Source organism: Colobus angolensis, unplaced genomic scaffold (assembly GCF_000951035.1).
Source record: "Colobus angolensis palliatus isolate OR3802 unplaced genomic scaffold, Cang.pa_1.0 Scaffold200, whole genome shotgun sequence".
Taxonomy (NCBI): Eukaryota; Metazoa; Chordata; class Mammalia; order Primates; family Cercopithecidae; genus Colobus; species Colobus angolensis.
Genome location: NW_012115156.1, coordinates 1,984,024 through 2,005,056, shown reverse-complemented (window position 1 = coordinate 2,005,056; position 21,033 = coordinate 1,984,024). Strand labels below are relative to the sequence as shown.

Genomic DNA, 21,033 nt, shown 5'->3' with positions numbered 1-21,033 from the left:
TGTAATTCCAGCACTTTGGAAGGTCAAGATGAGAGGATTGCCTGAGAACCAGGAGTTCAAGACCAGCCTAAGCAATATAGTGAGACCGCATCTCTACAGAAAATTTAAAAGTAGCCTGGTGTGATGGTATATGCCTGTAGTCTCTGCTACTGGGGAGACTGAGGTGGGGGGGTTGCTTGAGTCCAGGGGTTTGAAGTTGCAGTGAGCTATGACTGTGTCAGTGCACTCCAGCCTGGGTGACAGAGTGAAACCCTGTCCCCAATATATATAAAGCCTCTAAATGAAAGCAAGGAAAACACCATATATATATGGTGTTTGTGTGTCTCCTCTTTCTCTTCCTCTTTTCCCCTCCAGTTGATAATGGAATTTGGTGCCCCGATTCTCAATTAAAAAAAACCCAGGGCTTTAATATAACATTTTGTTTGTTCAATTCCTGTCTCTTTCAAAAAAAGTATTTGAGGCTGCATAGAAATTAATAGTGTTGCAGAAAATTAATAAAATATACAAAGAAGAGTGCTAAGATTTTGGAAAAGGGGATGAAACACTATGATAACCACAGGAACTTAACAGAACTGTGTGAATGAGTAAAAAATTTACTGTGGGCTTCCCCAGTAGTCAGCACAAGAAATAAGTTTGCATGGTTGTCAAGTGCAGAAAAGAGGAAGTACATAGCAACTACTTAGGGGTGACAAAGAAATTTCTGCTTTGAGACGTTATAGGGAATGATGCGTGTCATGACAGCAACATCCTTGACAACTGCTTCACAACAAATACAAAGTAGTTTCAATATTGCTTTTCCGTGTAGTTGAAGACGTAACTTTAAAGCCAAACTCAGTGAAGCTGATCTTCTAAGATGTTGTATTCGAGGAGTTGAACTTATCTTTATAACATAACCTTTCTTCTTCTTCTTAACATTTTAGTCATTTTCTCCCTTGCTTTCATTTATAGGCTTTTTTTTTTTGACATTACAGTGAGGATGAATGATTTCTGTTTTTAACCTACCACAGTATTTTGCTTCTTGCCCGTTAACTGTTTACCAGTTGAAAAACTTAATATTTATTTTCAGTTGCTTGGGATTCTTCGAGGGTCTGAAATCTGTCTTCCCTATATTGTTTTGGCCTTTGTTCCCTCTAAAGTGACACCTTGTTGATTGATAAGAGGCTGACAGACTTCAGGTAGTTACCCTGAAGGGAGTACAAGGCCAGGACTCACATGTGTTTTTCTTGGCTATGGAAAAGGGGCACTTTCCTCTTAGGATCATGCAGCTGGCTGCAAAAGTAATGATGGGATTAAGTGGAGCTTGGAATCTTATGGTGCAGATATAGGTATGGATGGAAAAACCACAAAGTGCTCTCTCTCTTCCAGTGTAATAAGCTAGCAGATACCTGCCTGTACCAAAAAAAAGCTTGAATCCACGTTTGGCAAGTTCCTTCAGCTTAAAGTCTTGTGCTGGTGTTGTCTGGGCCTCAGCAGCAATTGTGAGCTGATTTGAACTGAATGGAGAAGTCTGTCTTATGCAAAATCTGTTTGTGTAAACTTGCATTTCACTTTTTGGCAGCAAACATTAATGCTTGAGGACACACTGCCACTCATTTCTGAGAAGCACCAAATATTTGACTTTTATCTGCATTCAGACAGAATCAATTTCAAGTTGTTTCTGTAGCTATCAAACATAAATATTTTAGATAAAACAAGCTTATGAATTACATAACTTATGCTATCATCCTTGGAATTATAATTGTTTTATGGTATATTGAAAAATTTATTGAACACTTACTTTGCAAATGGCATTATAATAAGTACAGAGCAGGGGAATACATCATAAATAAAAGACATGGTAATAGCCTAAGGTAAACTTTCAGCGTAGTTGAAAAGTGAATATTTAAATTAAGTTAAATTAGTTAAATTATTAGAAAGTTGAATGTTTTTAGGAGAGAACTTTTTTATCGTGGTAAAACATGAATATGAGTATGACTAGAAAGCTTGGGGTGACTCAGAAAAAAGAGTGTCATGAACTTAAAGAAAGGTTCAGAATAGGTGGACTTTAAACCAAGTATTTAAAAAGACAATTAATAAGAGTTAATAGAGATGAGTGAACCAGGAAAGAGAAGGATTAGGGTCATACCTTGAACATTGTCTTCTGTTTCCTGGAAACTTTATGACATGGAAAACTTGCCTGGTGATATTTTTTATTGTGATATAAAAATACAATCAAGAAGTTACTTTTAAAACATGTATAAGACTCTGGTGAATGGATTATTTATTTCAATTATTTGAAACACAATATTGCCACATGACAAAATGTTTTGAATTTTTTTCGACATTTTGTAACAGCATGTAATATAAACGTATACACACATATACCTATACATATAAAATGTTGTGTATGGCCCTAGTAAGTTCCTTGAGGTTAAGATGATACTTCTTATACTTAATCTCCTTCATCTATCATCCTCAGTAAGAGTGAGTACCCTTCATGTGTTATTTAAAATTTTATAATTCAGTTTATCATTTCAAGAATTTTAAAATGCACTTCTTATCACTTCTCAGCCTTTTGGCTAAGATCAAGTGTAGTATCCATTCTCACCAGTTTAAAAAGGCATTTTTTTTTTTTTTTTGCTTATATTGAAAAAGTCTTAAAACAATATCTTAAGATCTTTTCTGATCTTTTAAATTTATTATAAAACAAGTTTTGAATTTAGTTTGGATAATTTTGCCACATTATTTTACTTATCTCTTAAGATAAGTGGTTTTATTTATTTTCGAGGAGGTTTCAAATCTGTATTTTAAAAACTCTAAAAATTGGGTCTTCCCTTAACTCATACACATAAAATAGCTCTTAATAATATTGTAGTCATACCCCACTTGGACAAACTCAGTTGGCATAGTGAATTAGTCATGATGAAAGAAATTATTCTATAGTTTTTAGTTGTTTTCATTCATAGTGTCTATTCCAATACTTTCATTCATGAAAGAAATTATCCTATAGTTTTGGATTGTTTTCATTCATAGTGTCTCTTCCAAGAATTCATTACCTTCTAATGCATCCATCTTTCCATGCGTTCATCCATCTATCTGTCCATCAACTTATTTTTTCATTCATTCATGAAATATGTATTAAGTACCTACTGTGTTCAAGGGAATGTGCAGGTGTCTGAGTGGGTGAGAAGGTATCACAAAAGCAGATAAATCATGAGACCTGCCACTCTGGGAGACAGTAAGAAAAAAATGTTAATTTCTGTAAGTAAGGGCTAAATAATGTGCTTTAGCAATTAGCAGATAACAAGGAAAATTTCCCACTTTTAGGGAGATGGAGTGAGTGTTTCAGAAATGCTTTGTCATTGAAGCTGAGCTACTCAATTCTTGTATTTTTGTGGATGAGGGAAGGTGTGTTTTACTTCTTTTAGGAAAACAAGAGTGATTGAAGATACCTGATCTCAGCTCAGAAGGCCTAGAATACACTAAGCTTTTTCAAGACATTGTTAGCACATCAGTGCCTATTTTTGGTAGATAATATACAGAAGTTATTAAATACTTACAAAAATGACAAAAATTATAGGAAGTTATCTGCCTTCAAAGCCCATGTTCTTTCCTCTGCTTCCTACTGAAGAAAGCTTAGTTAACAATACTGCCATGTTTTCCAAGAAGTGTTTATTGTTATCTTTGCTCTTTGCTCATTTTTTCTTTTGTTTAATATTACTTTCAGAGGCAAAATCAGTAAAGGCTTGGAGGATTTAAAACGTGTTAGTCCAGTAGGAGAGACATATATCCATGAAGGACTAAAGCTAGTAAGTTCTTTTACATTTGTAAGTATGGGAGAGAATGCTTTCTTATTCTGTGGTGAAATATAACCCTCTAGCAAAGCTTAATAACCTCATTACATATTTATCTTAAAGTTTTTAAAGTGCTTTTAGTTGTTCTAGAGATGAGACAAGTAGAAAAAATTATTTACTCTGGTGATGAGAAAAATTAAGATGGCATTTTGCCTTTTAAGGAAGTTTCCATTTCCCTTGTGCCCTTGTGGTTATATTAAGATTAAGCAGTCACAGTTAAAAATCTATATAATTTAAACACCCAATAGTAACTACTCTGTAATGTGAATATATGCATATTTCAAATAAAATAGTTAACACAAATTACCCTGTTTTAAAAGCTAGCCAGTAATATTTTGATTTTGTCAGACTTACAAATTCAGCTTGATGGAACATGCTGGTTAAAAGTTAAAATTAAATTGTGAGTTGGATAATTATTCTTCATTTTCAGGCGAATGAACAAATTCAGAAAGCAGGAGGCTTGAAAACCTCCAGTATCATAATTGCTCTGACAGATGGCAAGTTGGACGGTCTGGTGCCATCATATGCAGAGAAAGAGGTGAGTATTGAACTGAGACTGTTCTCTACACCCCGCTGTACATTGCTGTGTGTCTCAGAATGTATAGCTTGATATTTGAATAATTCACTTTCTCCCTCTCCCCTCTCTTTTTTTCTCTCTCTTTCCTTCCTCGATCTCCATAGGCAAAGATATCCAGGTCACTTGGGGCTAGTGTTTATTGTGTTGGTGTCCTTGATTTTGAACAAGCTCAGGTGAGTTACAAGAGATCTGCAAACTTTAATCTAAACCACATAATTGTCTTAAGGATAGTTTAACAAATTCTTTTCACTGATGACGTTGTGACACTGGTCGATTGTTAAAGATTTTTTTGTAGAAGTGGCTGTAGGTTTTGAGTTCTACCTTAATAATGTAAGAATTTTAATAGGTTTTGTTACTGAAAATGAAACTTTAAATCTCTCAATTGTTTGGTTTGGTAAACTAATATAAACATTTGGCTTGAAATGATACACATATTTCTTTTTAACTCAACTGATGAAATGTTATTATATATATAATATATAGTCATTCTAATGTTAGAATTTCTATTTTATTTAAAATTTGACTCTCAGGTATGCAGGAATTTCAGAAGTCCATCTAATGGAAGTCTGATCATGTTTCTTACAAAACCATTTTTTTCATGAGATTTGAGGGTTTATATATTTGAAAATGTTTCACTCACGAAGTTATTTTACATTTAAATTTTTTCATGAGCATGGCTTAGACTCCTGAGTCTTATGCTGTTGACAGCTATTAGAGTTCTGTACTGTTGTGAAATTGCACTTGGGGTCAACTTAAAGGTAGTCTGACTGATCTCAATTCATTTTGTGGTAATATATTTAGAGTAACACTAGTATCATCGCCTTCGATTCCTGGCCTTGAACACAGATCACACTGGTAAATTAATCCTGTGGAGTAATTTTTCAGATGAACATAACTGAAATGTAATAAGGCTTATAAATTGTTGTATGTATCAACCATTCCTTAATCAAGTCTTCCTCTTCTTTCTAAAGCTTGAGAGAATTGCTGATTCCAAGGAGCAAGTTTTCCCTGTCAAAGGTGGATTTCAGGCTCTTAAAGGAATAATTAATTCTGTGAGTATTTCCCTGGGAGCAGGAAGGGCTCATAATTTTGTATATTTTTTTAAACTATAAGAAGTAATCTTAATATCCAGTGCAGGTGGTCATTATCTAGAGGAAAGAGGTTAAGAAAGAGATTTGTTTAGTATTGCAAACAGTGTAATTCTAAAGATCTGAATTTTGTTTGTAACTGACATTTGGTATTAATTCTTGCATGTTGGGCTCTGTGAGACTGCATTTGTGGTTTCAAGTTTAAGATTTTAAGTTTCAGACACTTTCACACTTTGATTATGGAGTTAACTGCCTTAATATCTTGAAAGTTTCATAGGTTTTATAGGAGAAATTTAAAATAAAAATTTGGAATGAAATGTGTGATAACTCCCTTCCCCAAATATAGTATCTGTTAACTATATCAGTCAGGCAACTTGAACTAGTGGCTATTTGACTGCATTTGTTGTTCTTTCCATTTAAATGATTAATAGTTTCACTAGAGCACATAATATTTCTGTTTGGAATTCAGTTGTGCTGTCTCTGGTGATCATTAGAATCTGGGCTATCCTAAACAGGGTTTGGGGAAGGAGAGTGATGAAATGCAAAGCAAAACTCCTGGGCTTTCATAGCTGAGGTTTATGTTTCATTTTACTGCCTTTTGCTACAAGCACTAGGAACAGTTGCTATTAAGTATTTATGATATTTTGGTAAACACCATCCTAAAATGGAAGTGAATAATATATATTCTCCAAGCCAAAGCATTAAAAAAAAATCTTTAGGGGAAAAATATCAGTTTCTTCTAACATTTGGTTCTGGGATTTTAAATTTCTCTTTAGAGATCATGTTTTTTAGAAACACAAAGTAAGATTTATTGAATTTGTTTTTAGTAGCATGTAGGCTTTTAAAAAAATTAATGGAGCTTTTCAGAGAAAACATAATTTGGTTCCATCACATATCCGTACGTCTAGTGGACAAACCAAATGTAAGTGCAGAATGGAACAGAGATTCAGTTATTTTTGTAGTTTACATATATTGTTGTGTTTAGGTTTTAGTGAAAAATTGCAGTGTAAAAAATAGTAAATAATTTTATAGCTGAATTCAGGATAAGTAAAACTGATACAACTGTGATTTAAGTTTTAAAATACAGGATACAGTACTGACAAAGTAAAAAGGAGGATAATTTCACCCTCTAAATAAACAAATCAGTTGATTGTATTTTAAATAGAATTTTATTTTGCTCTGGGATTTGTTATGATTTTTGTAATTATACTGGGAAGGAGAAAGGATCTCTCTGGGCTATTCCTTTGGAATTTTTTTTTTTTATATGTAAAAGGTTTAGCTCAGAATTACCCAGATGATGGATTAGGTTTCCAAAACTCTATCTTTATGGGTAATAACTATAGATTTCCCCTTCAAGGAATTAGTAGCTGAGTTCCAAAAGACATCGTATCATTGTTTTATTATGTTTGTTTGATACACTTAATTCTTCTATATTTATTAGGGAACCTTTAGAATGTCATTTCTAAGTATGGCCATTTTGCCTAAAGTTCTTGATGGACTTTAGCTTCAGTTATGTAGAAAGATTTTGCACGAAATTAGGAAAGTTTGCATTATTTTAGCCACAATTTGCCAAGAAAATCTCTTGAGTGTTGTTTGGAGGGAAAACATGGGTATAGTTTTCATGTCGATACAGTTAAATTTCAGCTATGTGCTCACAAAGGAAAGAGTAAATTATTCTTAGAAAAGTCACCTTTTGGGGAAACCCTGTAGTATCTGGCAGAGTTGGCAGGTAGAAAGAAGGAGCCATTACAGCCAAACCTGGTTTCATTAATGGTTGAGATTTTTATCAATGTGATGATAGTTTGAGATTTTTGCCCACTTTGTAGAAATTAAAGGCAATGTAAGCTTTCATGTATCTTCAAGGGCAAAGATTGCTCCATCCCTCATAGTATACAAAAACTATAATTTTGCCTTAAATTTGAATTGTACTTTATAATTGCACAGTACCATCTGATTTTTAAAATATACATATTTGATCTTTAAAACCAATATAGTGTTTCTATCACAGGGTTAGGAGAGATAGAAGAGACTATACTCTGTTCTTTATGATTTATCAAGCTAATGGGCGAAATTACACTGTGGAATGTATTTATGTAAAGCTAAGTCAATAGAAGAAATAAAAAATAATTTTTTTCTAGCTAGTTGTTTTTAAAATACATCCAGTCTCATTGTCAGTGCATTAACTTGTTTGAAGTTAATCCTTGAAAAAAATCTACAGCATGGTTTTTATTGTTTTGTTTGTTCTCTCTCCCCTCTAAAATCCAATGACCAAGATGGTCTGGTCTCCTTAATGTGTAAGATATCATATATTGTTAAGACATCATTTGTCTAGAATTAATTTCTTAATAGCAAAGATTAAGGAAGTTTTATTTTGGAGCCTTTCTTCATTGTGGTTAAAAATGAAGAAGAAACACTGTAGTAGTTCTGTCTTTTACAACTCAAAAATCAAGGGACTGAAAAAGGCCTTTGTTATGAATATCCTGCATGTTAAAATTTTAATGCCTCCTCTAACATGTATTTGATTCAGAAAATCATTTTAAACATTCTATTTTAATTTTGGGGAAAATGCATTGTTTTAGTATTGTTAGATTTCTATTCAGGCAAACATGGTATGTAACATTTTGGGGGAATATTGATGTAATTTCCCATCTTAGCTAGTTGCATATGAAGGTTTATAATTCAATATCTCAAGTATATGCTGGAAGAAAACATTTCTTCTTTTTCTCCTTTTTTTCTTCAATGAGCTCATTCTTTCATTAGTTTATTTACTGAGCCCTTACTATTCTTAAGGCATTTTGCTAAGGTTAGAAGAAGGGATGTAAACTTAAATTAGACATATTCTCTCTAAAGGGGCTTGAAATTAATGATTATTTGAGGTTTGGAGTGTGGCAGTCCCCTGAAAGATTTACAAAGTGTTGTGGACATTTAGAGGAGGAAAATTTCAGAGCGTCACCCTAGGGGATAAAAAATAATCTTAAAACGCAATTGGTGTTGAATGCCAATGTGACTGTAGTGTAAGGTGACATAAAGACAGGATAGGTTTAGTTATACAAAGTTATGGGAGGCCTTTCATTGTGAAATTTGAACTTGATTCCGACAATTGGGATAGACTTAATCAGAAACAAAGAGCACAGAACTTCAAGAACTATCTGGGCTGAGTAGCTGAGGTGTAGGCTGGAGTGTGGTTCAACTAGGATCATAGAGGGTATGGGGGACAAACATTGACAGGTCTCCTGGATCCAGATTATGGAGACTTTCACATACTTGTTTTGAGAATAGGCTCTTATTTCATAAATAAGTAGGAAATTATGGAAGATTAATTTAGAGCATGGGATTTATATAATGGCCATGCAGGTTTAGGAAGAGTACTCTTATAATAATGTACAAGATGATCTGGAAGATGATGATGTGTTATAAGTCTTTTGCCATTATCCTTGTGAGACACAGTGAAAGGAAGCCCAACATAGTGGAGACAAAATGAAGTTGGGAATAGGAAAACCTGGGTGTGAATTCCAACTCTGTCTCGTCAAGTAACCTGGGGTATGTCCTGTAATGTAATTTCTCTGAGTTTTAAAACCCTCAGTCAAATGGGAATAGTGATTTCCATTTCATTGTTTTGTTTTTTAAATTAAATGAGGTAACAATTGAGAATGACCTAAGTCAGAAGGGCTTGGCTTTAAAACATTTGGTAGAAAGCTAGGCATGGTAGGAAACTAACCTGGGGCTAGTGATGGGGCTCCTGATCCTTCTTTAGAGCAGTCCACTGAGAGAGCTGACCCCTAGTCTACTTGAACAAAGTCTTAGGTACGAAAGGACATGGCACTGACATGTAAGAGGATCAAATTTAGCATGTGAGTCATGACAGCAAGGATTTTTAGATAGTGTAGCACACAAAGTCAAGCATGTGGATGTGCTCTGGTACTAAATCCTCAAGCCTTAGGATCAGGACCTAGCCAACAACTTGGAAACAAAATTCAGTATTCCCACGACAAAAGCTATGTAGAATTTCTGGACCCCACATTCAGAGGAGAGACACAATTCCTGCGGTGGGACTTATAGTACTAATTAGAAATTCAGAGAGGAAACTCAGTAGTCTTGAAAGAAACAATGGATCATCATAGTTCCTTAGGGATTATTCTTGGCACTGGGATCCTGTCTTTTGCAATGAAACTAGGTCAAGGATCATGAGGGAAGCACCTAATAACCTCTTTATTCTGGCAAGAATCATGTCAGGAACGGGGTGGGGCTAAACCTCCAGGTATAAAATCTTTGACTGTTGTTGAGCTGGGCTCCGAGGGACATGACAAATGTTAGCTGTCAAATGTTAGTTGTTACTATTAGTATGGGCAGTGAAACTGGAAGTAAAACGTTAAATCTGGGAAGCATTAAAATATTAGTAGGACTTGAGAGCTCACTTGCTATAGGGTTCGAGAGAGAGAGAGGAGTCAAAAGTAACTTGGGCATTCTGTCCCTGACTAAGATGAATGACTGAGAATAGTTAGAGTGAAGACTGTTTTTACACAGGGGCAATCAGGTTATTGTACAAAATGGAAGAAGGCATGGGGCAGAGGGAGAAGTTGATTTGAGCTTGAAAACAAAAGCCCAGTGGGGGATATCCTTTAGGGAGTTAGAGGCCAGGTGGAATAGAAAGGTTAGAAAACCTTGGGACTGAGTCATTTTGCTTCCTCTTTTTCCTTCTCCCCTCCCATTGTCCACAGACACAAGCACATATATATTCTATTTTCCACTTTTCACTTCAGATTATCTTTAAAAACTTGGAATATTAAATTATTTTTGTGTTCTTGGAAAGGTGATTGCATGGTTTATATTTGAAAATGAAATTTTATTTGAGCTAGTAAAGGTCAGACTGAGTTGTGAGTACCCTGTAGGTTCTAGTTCAATGTTTCATAATGCAGAATGTGGAAGAAAACATTAGAAGTAAAAGAAAACCACAGATTGGTGAATAACATGGAAAGAATAAAAATCAAAATTTTCTGTGCCTTTCCTCCCCTTTTGTAAAAACAGGACCGTGGGATGTTTGACTATTTGGAATTATTCCCACATTTTTTTTTTGGTAAGAATACCTCAGAAAATATTAAGCAGAAAGAGATAAATCAGTTGTGAAGCATGTTTTATAAATAACCTTGGTCCAGAAGAATTGAGAACACTTCATCTTAGGTGATGGTAGTTAATGCCAGAGTTTCTAAGCTTTTAATGGGAAAGTATACAAGCATAAATAGGAAGGGAATGATCATCCATACATTTAGGACATTTAAATAAAACTCAATTAGATAGTTTCTAAAGGGAAAAGTGAAATTTCAAAAAGTAGCTTCATTCATAGTGCTGGACATATAAGCTTCATTTCACTTTTGGAGTGAAATTTTTCTCTCAGTAATTTCTGTTGTTTGTTCTTAGAAAAATATCTAAAAAGAAAAGTGTCTAACACTATATTTTAATGGAATGAGAAGATATTGCAAACACATTTTCTCTTAAGGCAAATCATTTTCCTAGAAGAGAGTACCTAATAAACATGCTGATAATACCTTAGCTTAAGTGACTTTAGCACACCCTGCTATGAATGTTGACCACTTAGTTGTGAAAACTTCTATTTGTAAAATCATGGTTTGATGAAAAACCCAAAGTCTGAGCAACTATAAAGATACATTCATAGGAAAAACAAAACTGGTAGGCCTTACTCAAAACTGGAAAACAATTTTCAGGACTCCTGTTAAAAAGGACTGGCCATAATGTAAGAATAACTGTATATCAGATTATTCTAGGCTTCTCCTTGTCCAAGGATCATTAGTGCTGAATGTAGATGAGGTGTTTCATTATAATAACTTTCACATTAATTGTATGAAGGTTGAAACGGTATTGCCCCAACTCCTGTTTTTTCTTTTTTTTGTTTTTTGTTTTTTTTTCACCTATTGCTTAATATAGTGTTGGGTAAGTAGTCATTGCTTAATTCATAGCTTAATTCATATTTCTGAATTATAAATAAATACAATCTATGCAAGTTTTAAAAAATATTCTTATATTTTTATAATATGGTTATGGTATATTGGAGCATTAAAAATTAACCTCTGATTCCATATGCATTAGATAAATAAATAAAATGAATGAATAAAAATCTATGCAAGTTCTTAAAAAGGTTTTTATATTTTTCTAATGTAGTTATGGTATATTTGAACATTAGATAACTAACCTCTGATTTCATATAAATTTGATTTCATCCTCATATTTGTGTTTCACTGTATTAAGACTCTTTTGATTTCCCATGACAAGAACTCAGTTAATACTAGTTTAAGGAAAAGAAAAAAAGAATGTTACTGGCCTGTAACTAGGTGGTCCAGAGAGGGAAATTACCTTAGGTACAGCTGGATTCAGGGAATCAATCATGTTGTTACGGTCTTCTCTCTTAGTAAGTTTTGCCTATGTTTCTGTTTGCCTCATTCCTTGTTTAGATGAATGGTGGTGAACTGTAATTGCAACAGGAGGCTTACCTGGTCCTCAGCAAGTACATTGGAAAGTGAGGGGTGTTGTGTCTGCATCAGCATATAGGGTCCCAGATAAGAACTCTAATAGATTCAGTTGAGTCATGAGCTCATTCCTGTACCAGTTCTGTTGGGGGCAAGGGAGAGAGGAAGAAGAAGGTAGTATGATTCACAGCCTCACTAGGACCACATGGAGTGGAAAACAGTTTCCCAAATAGAAAGGGGCATTATTCATAGAAGTGTAGGGGTGCAAAAGTGTCCAGGGTAGGAACAAAAAAATCAGTAGTGATGACAGCTCGCTATATTCAAATACATTTAAAATATTTTGACATGTATTCTAAGAAGACACCTCATTCCTTCTAAATCCCACTTGAAAATAAACATAGAAAGTTTCCTTTAAATTATTCATTTTATTAACTGATCTTATTTTGGCCTCTACTGTCCAAAGCTGTATTTGTATTTGCATGAAAATGTTCCCCAATCATTTTATTCTTTCCTTTTTTAAAAAAATGTGGTTGGGATTGTAGTTTAAGAAAATCAAATCCACTTTGAATAAATAAGTACAGCTTTGTGATAGTTTGTGAGAAAATTAACTAAACTGATGACATTTGGCTACACTGATAAAACTAAATTCCAAATGTTAATTTCTTAATATTAACCTGTTGGACTATAAAAGGAGACGTCCTATAGAGGCTTACCTGCTCTTAAAAGCAGATTCAATTGAGTGGAAGGAAATTGAAAAAGGGGAGAAAATGGTTAGTATTTGTGACCAAATGTACCATTTGGTGTACATTATAATGAGGGAAAACGTATAATTTCTCAATTGTACTTCATTTCCCCCAAATATAATAATTCTCAGTTTATTCAGAAGCGTTTGTTGGGTATTGGGCTGTGTTCAAGACACTTTTCTATGTTTTGTGTTACCAAAATGGATATGGCCCCTGGACTTTTCAGAGCTTACAATTTTTAGGATGTGTGTTTGGAAAATTAATAGAAGAATTAATAAAACTTTTTTTTCTATTATTGTTGCTTAGGGGAACATTTAATTTGCCATCCTGGATTTCTGAAAAATCAAATGCAATAAATATAGACTTAGACTGCTTGGCAGATATACTTCTTGTCTTAGTAAAACAAGAAAGTGGACAAATAGGGCTAATATAAAATATTGTTTGCATCAGAGTGAAAATTATGCCGTGAACCAATTTCTTTAAATTCTGAAATAGTCCATTTATTATTATTTTATCTTATAAACTCAAGGCATTTTTTATAGGAAGCTTATTTATGTTCTAAGCTATAGCATTAATGGATTATTTTGAGTTTGTGGTGACCAAAGACAACAGCAACAACAACAAAACCAAAAAGTAGAGGCAGATAAACTTGTTTCCAATCACAACCTATCCACTTTTGGCACTCTTTTCTATATTGTAATGAGAGAACAAGACTACTAATATGATTTATTTTAAATATTAGAATTGTGAGATGTGGAAGAAACTAAATTTTTAAAAAAGATTTATTATATGGGAGTATGTTCATTGACAGTGTAATCAGAACTATCCATCTGTTTTGTTTGGAGCTCAGAAGAGTAAAAGACGATGATTATGATTTACCTTCTTCCACAGATCTCTTAGGGTAAAAGTTTGCTTAGAAATTTGTCATGTGTGCTTTTATTACTTGCTTACTTGCAAGGCAGAAGATAATCCATATTTAGATTGGTCAGAGTGGTGTGTGCTGTACTGAACAACTGATATTTTGAAGCTCTAAGCATTTTTAAGGAATGAACTCAACCAAAACATGTGATTATAAAATAGCAATTGCTCTTAGTTGAAGCATTACCTCTTAGAGAAAACCATATTTGCCTGGGATGTTTGAAAGCCATAGAAAAAAATAAAAATCACACATCTGAATATTAAAAGATAAAAAGGAAACAAGACAAAAGGATGAGAAACACCTTTCCAGTTGTTTTTGCTACTTATTTTATGCAATTGGATGTCTAATTACAAAAGTTTCATTTTGTTGGTACTTTAAAACTAATACTTTTCATATATTTTTCCCTGATTTAAACTTGAAATCTCTTGTATTGGGGATGAATCCTGTAGTGTTTAAAGCTGCTCAATGAGTCAGAAAAATAAAACATTGCTTTTTTAGACTTTATTACCCTTAGCAATATTTTCTGACATGCTGTGGGTCATGGAAATTGGCAGTTTCTGTCTGTTAAGGCCACACCTAGAACACTTGTAAATTATCTGTGAGGATCGGTTGCCAATGATGTTACAGATCCAAAATCAGTGTCAAAAAAATCATTGCCGAGATGAATATTTAGAAGTTTTAATAGATTTGTAAAAATTTTGGAGAAGTTTAGGTAGCATATGTGAATATATATATAAAGAAATAATCTATTTTGGGGAGGAAAAAGCCTTACTATTTGGAGTTGATCTTAAAAAAAGTTATTACAGAGGAAATTAGTTAATGGGATTTAATACCCTTTTTCTCATTTTATATATTCTACCTAAAATAAGACTTAAAAAAAAAAAGATAACACATATCTTAAGTTTGTTTCTTATCATGTTGTTTTTGTTTTCATTATTTTTGCATCTGGTCCGATATGCCTTATAGGTACTATTAATTGCCAAAATTTGAATTTATCCAAATAATATTTTTTCATTTTGCATAACTGAAAATGTGATTTGATTAATTCAAATAGCTTCTCAGTAAGCTCTGTATCTTTTTACATGCATAATTCTTAGTGTTATATGCCCTGTTTTTATCTTATAGTATAATGGCCATGCTTCTTATTAAAAAGTTTTGCATTTACTTTTTAATTAAATAGAATAAACATTCATTGAGCAGCTGCTATTCGTAAGATATTGTGCTATATACTTTTTATATTAGATTGAATTTTGAATATGTAGTATTATTCATTTTAAAAGTTTTTATTTCATTCTTCTGGAATGGGCTGCATTCTGTTTTCCAGATATAGTATCCTTCCTGTTGCCACTTAGAAATTAGAAAAAAAAAATATGGATTTTAAAATATGTCTAGGCTTATGTTAATTGTCAGAAGTGTTTTTGTTTTGGTGAAGCTGGATGGTTGATCTTCAAGTCCTAAGGTCTAGCTCCTAGATTTTTCTCTCAAATTCAACATAAACTTCAAAGACAACATAGGTCCTAAATAATATTTTGATTTTATCTTCCCATCTTAATTTATTGCATGATAAGTTATTATCTTCGATTGACACCAATAACAACTCTCCACAAATCCTGTATTTAAATACCAGAAGAAAAGGCCATAGCTATATCCATTGTGTATGTTTTTCAGGCCATGGTATTGCTTTTATTACTTCTTATATGTCCTACATTTGTTATTATAGCATGTGTCTATGATGTAAACATATTCAGGAACTTACAGGATCTCAATCAAGGTATGATTCCACATGAATCCTCTAAGAAAGAAGTAATTAAGTCAAGGTTCTCACAAAACTCATGCCTTCTGATGATTTCTGGTTAGTTTTGCGATAGATGTTTCCTTGATAATACTAGCAGTTTGTCTTTACCATCAGTTATTATTCAGTAGTTATAAAAACTTGATTGTAACCATATAGACAAGCAAGATAAGAAAATTCTTTGTAACCAGTTGGATTCTTGGCGTGTTTGTCCCTCTGACTCAGCATTGGTTCTCAACCCCCAGCAAACCTTGCCAATTCTGAGTCTAGAGTGAATTTCTGCTTCTTGTCACGTAGAAAGGAGATTTGGCCTGTGGTGAAACCATGCAACCTGACTGTATTACACTAGATACAGACTTGATGCAAATTAATTTGGGACATTCCTAGAGTGTCCAGGCTTAAACACTGTTCTGATGCTTCATTCAAGTTGGGCTTCAGAGAAGAGACAACAGTAGAATCTACTTTCATCTGCTGCCAAACGTCTATAATCTCAAGGAGGCCAGCAGGCAGGGCAGTCACAGCTGACTCTTAAGGCTGGATCTGGACTTGCTGCTAACTGAAAATGAACCCAGAGGGATACATAAGCAACTTTATCTTATCCTACACTTCTCCCTTGCCAAACAGAAAAATGCCATGAAATTAGTTAGCAGTGTTCACTGAACTATTGAGAGTATTTTGCTTATGTGAATTGTAAAAATAATGCATCAAAATTTTATATGATCAGTTAGAAGCAACAGAAGATGTCATTATAGTTTATAAGGAGTTAATGTTATTCTTCCATCAGCAGTTTTATCCCAAAAACTCTGCAAAGGGAAAATACTTGGGTTTTGAGTTTCTCATGTTAATATATGACAGACTTTTTACCATACATTTTAAAGGAGGCATTCAAGACACATACATCTTAAATAGGAGAGAAGGTTTCAATGAGAAAGGATAGTGACTATTATTGCAGAGATTAAATATTTAAAACTATCTTTAGGCATTTAATTCACGGGCACAATGGATTGGAATGCAGACTTTTTATACCAAATATCAGAATTTAGAACTCAATATGTTTTTAAAAATTTTGTATTTGTATAAATTTTGGGGGTACAAGTGTAATTTTGTTACATGAATATTTTGCTTCAGGTTGAAGTCAGAGCTTTTAACATGGAATAAGATACATTGTACCCACTAAGTAATTTTTCACCCTTCACTCCCCTCTCTCCCCCATGCTTGTTAACTCTTTTCTGTTGTATATTTTCAGCAGACTAAAAGCACAAGTCTTACAAATAGTATTGTGTATACCAATAGCTATTTTGCCTAAACGGATTCCTCCTGGAAGTTTATACCTTTATCTTCTGCCTAACCTGTGCCCTATGAGAACAACCATAGGTTAAAAAGGTTTCAGATACCCCCTGATTCACAAATATAAGAGGGAAAGAAACTAAGAAAGGAACAACAGAGAAACTGGTCTTATAGGTAGACCTGTTTTTCCAATGTTGGGATCCCATTTTAGAAGATTTTCCCTCATGCTGCTCATATTTCTTGCTTTAAAATTGTTAGACTGCCTGAATTTCCATGCACAGTAATTTTTCATAGCTTAACAAACATCATTTTGAGTGTATAATATTAATTCACATATTCACATTCAATATAAAGTATGAATGAGTTCATGGGATAAGAATAGGTACATTGAAATGGAGTATTTTGGCAGATAAAGGAAACCTATATAGAGAGCATATTTAGAAAAGAAGTTACTGTGTGTGTCTAACAACCTAGGTGAGACAATGAGGGGGAGAGGACCAAGGGCTAACATTCCATATGAAAAATTTACCCAATGTCTGCTCCATGTCCAGAAAAAGTATAGAGAAAGAAAGAAAAACACCCCCAAACTTTGGCCTCACATTTCTGAATGTCTTTTCTATTCCCAATTCAGGTGAATTCTAAACTTTTAGAACTATGAAACCTAGATGTCATTCACATAGTTAGTGAAGAAAATGTGTTCTAATATCAAATAACAAATTTAATTTTTATAAGCAGAGTTTTGCAGTTTTCTAAGTGCTTGTTGCCTTCCCAAACCACAGTTAGGGCTTGTGGTAGCTTGTTGTTCTAGTATGACTTCTATTGTCTTTTAGGTTCTGAATGATGCTGAGAAGTAAAAACTACGTGTTTTTATCTGTGCAAAACAAATTTGAGGTAGAAAGCATTAATACAGTAAGACAAGAAAGAAACATAATAATAAGAGAGAGGGTCCTAAGTATTTGGCTATCCTATAAGTTACAAATTCATCGAATGATTAAACATTTTAATTTATCCAAAGTCAATGGCATTAGGAGTTTAAAAACAAACATACTTTCTATTATAAAGATGCATGCTTATGTTAGCACTATTCACAATAGCAAAGGCGTGGAATCAACACAATTGCCCATCAATGATAGACTGGATTAAGAGAATGTGGTACATATATACTGTGGAATACGCTGCAGCCATAAAAAGGAAAGAGATCATGTCCTTTGCAAGGACATGGATAGAGGTGGAAGCCATTATCCTCAGCAAACTAATGCAGGAACATAAAACCAAACACTGCACGTTCTCACTTATAAGTGGGAGCTGAACAATGAGAACACATGGACACAGGATGGGGAACAAGACACACTGGGGCCTGTTGGGAGTGGGGTGGGGAGAGGGAGAGTATTAGGAAAAATAGCGAATGCATGCTGGGCTTAATACCTAGGTGACAGATTGATGGGTACAGCAAACCACCATGGCACATGTTGACCTATGTAACATGTTGACCTGCACATGTACCCCAGAACTTAAAAACAAATTTAAAAAAATTTGAGAAAAAAGGAAAAAAAAATCCCAACAAATAAAAGTGAAAGCTTAATGATATACTTTTGAGGATAAGGAATAAGCCAGATTTTAGATTATTTTTGGTAGCATTACAGGAGTCCAGGCAAAACAGGCAAATACATTTCATTAGTTTGTTAAGAGTTAGATTTTGTAATGGTTAGATTATCCATCACAAACCTGGAGGGTGGTGGAAGGTGCTGGCTAGAAGAATGGGATTTGGACTCAGTCAAAACTGGGGACAACATAGTTAAGAGCTAATTGTTCTAGGGCAGTTAAAAAAATCTTTCTAAGCCCCAGTTTCCTCATCTATAAAACATGGATAAAATATTTATTTATTAGACTTATGAGGATTAACTGAAAAAATTCATAAAAAGTACTTAGCATTGTTGCTGGAACATAAGTGTCCAACGAATGGTTAACGATTATCATGTTTGAAATTCTTTTGAATTTTGGACTATTGATATTTGTACTTAATTAAGAAAATTTGACTTTTTGTCATCTATGTTAATGTTTGAGGACTTAAAACTAGGGATTAGGTAATAAGGTATTTTTTTTATTTGTAAATACTCCTTAATACTAATATTACTTTTTGAGTGAACAGATGCTTTGATAGTATACTTTTTCATGGTGATATCAAGTTCTTTGCCAATATGTATGTGTATGTGTCTGTGCATGGGCATATATCCCGCAAAATATCAAATGATGAAATTTAGCATTTAGTGTGTGCATGACATAAACTACCCTAGTTTTATTAAGCACTTGGTTTATCTTTAAATTTGACCTATTGGTCTATGGTGTTGTTAGCTCTCTCTAACATCAACTAAGGCTATGTTTAGTGGAAACTATTTTCTTTTACCATTGAAACATAATAAAGACAGATGACAGCGTATATTAGAGGAAAAGTCCTTACAATTTTCTCTGTTGTACATATGATGGAGTTGCAAAGTATTAAAGATAATTTGTCATTTATTGTGGATGGGACACCTGATCCAATGTTCAGTCAGTCAGTAATATTATTTAATTTGGCAAAAATCAACTAGAGTGTTTAGAACATTTCTCCTCTTTGTCAGTTGTTTAGAGATGACAGTTTTAATATAATAGACTCATTTTGGTTTATGCTATTTTTTTGTTTCATTTCAATTTTTATTTTAGATTCAGGAGGTACGTGTGTAGGTTGTGCAGGTTTGTTATCTAGGTGTATTGCATGATACTGAGGTTTTGGGTACAGTTGATCCCATCACCCAGGTACTGAATATAGTACCCAATAGCTAGTTTTTCAACCCTCATCTCCCTTCCTTCCTCCTCCATCTACTTTTCCCCAATGTCTACTATTCCCATCTTTATGTCCATGAGTACCCAATGTTTAGCTCCCACTCATAAGTAAGAACATGCAGTCTTTGGTTTTATTTTATTGCATTAATTCACTTAGGATAGTGGTCTCCAGCTGCGTTCATGTTGCCTCAAAGGACTTGATTTCATCCTTTTTTATGGCTGTGTTTTATTCCATGGTATGTATGTGCCACATTTTCTTCATCCAGTCCACTGTTGAAGGGCACCTAGGTTGATTCCATGGCTTTGGTACTGTGAACAGTGCTGTGATGAACACGCAAGTGCTTTTTGATGGAAGAATTTATTTTCTTTTGGATATGTATCCTGTAATGGGATTGCTGGGTCAAATGACAGTTCTAGGTTCTTTGAGAACTCTCCAAACTGCTTTCCACAGTGGCTAAACTAATATTACCACTAGCAGTGTGTAAACATTCCTTTTTTTCCACAACCTCACCAGCATTTGTTGTTTTTTTGACTTTTTAATAGTAGCCATTCTGATTGGTGTGAGATGGTATCTCATTGTGGTTTTAATTTGCACTTCTCTAATGATTAGCAACGTTGTGCATTTTTTTGTATGTTTGTTGGCCACTTGTATGTCTTCTTTTGAGAAGTGTCTGTTCACTCATTTTCGTATCTTGAACATTTCAACTTGTATAATTACTTGGTGGGAATAGACTATTAACTTTTGTTTTTGTAAAACTGTTCAAAAAATTCATGGTGTAAACTATTTGCATTCAGACATCAAATTATTTTGATTTCCAGTTATTGCTTTCTTAATATTGGAACGTGGTAAACTCTAGATGGAAAAAGACAAATTTAGAACAAATTTTACTTTCTAAAAAAGGCATAAATTCTCCTCTTACTCTTCTCCCTCCTCTCTGTTTTTCGTTTGGAAATGATTTTGGTGAAATTTGTTTCAAATTATAGATTTCTGGATTTCCAGCATTCATAATTTATGGGAGAACTAGATGCTTTATCACATAAATTAACTTTATCCTGGCTCATCTGTGTCCTAATATGATGGTTGGTTTGTTAATAAGATATTTTTAATATCCTCATTAATTTTTGTGTTCAATGTTTATTCCGTAAGCACTTATTGGTTGTACTGAAGGCACAAAACAACATGTAAGGCCCTGAATGTGCTGTGTAGTATAATGCAATCTCATTACTTTCCTCAAAAAGTTTGTTTTCTAGTAGAAGAGGTGAGTTATGCACTCAAATAATATAATTTAAGGTCCAAAGAGATTTTTAAAAAATAAAACAAACTTTAGAGAGGAGCACATGCCATGGAAATTCAATTAGGTAACATTAGATTGTGACACCAATGTTACACTTGTGCTCTGACTACTTGCTTTTCAATGAATGTGTTACCTGGGTCACTTTTCCATTCAATTATATTATTTTTAGAAAAACTTATTTGATTAAAAGAATTAATTAT

At 33.7% G+C, this 21,033-nt stretch overlaps 1 protein-coding gene across 4 annotated transcripts in view; it reads left to right on the top strand.

Moving 5' to 3' along the window:
* The window catches only part of ANTXR2 (anthrax toxin receptor 2), a 156,697-nt gene that overhangs the window by 13,886 nt on the left and 121,778 nt on the right, over positions 1-21,033 (top strand). For all 4 annotated transcript variants that reach the window (XM_011941738.1, XM_011941737.1, XM_011941736.1 and 1 more), the window contains exons 4-7: positions 3,707-3,788; positions 4,264-4,371; positions 4,515-4,583; positions 5,382-5,462. In XM_011941738.1, coding sequence (XP_011797128.1) covers positions 3,707-3,788; positions 4,264-4,371; positions 4,515-4,583; positions 5,382-5,462 — 340 coding nt within the window. The remainder of the gene's footprint in view (positions 1-3,706; positions 3,789-4,263; positions 4,372-4,514; positions 4,584-5,381; positions 5,463-21,033) is intronic.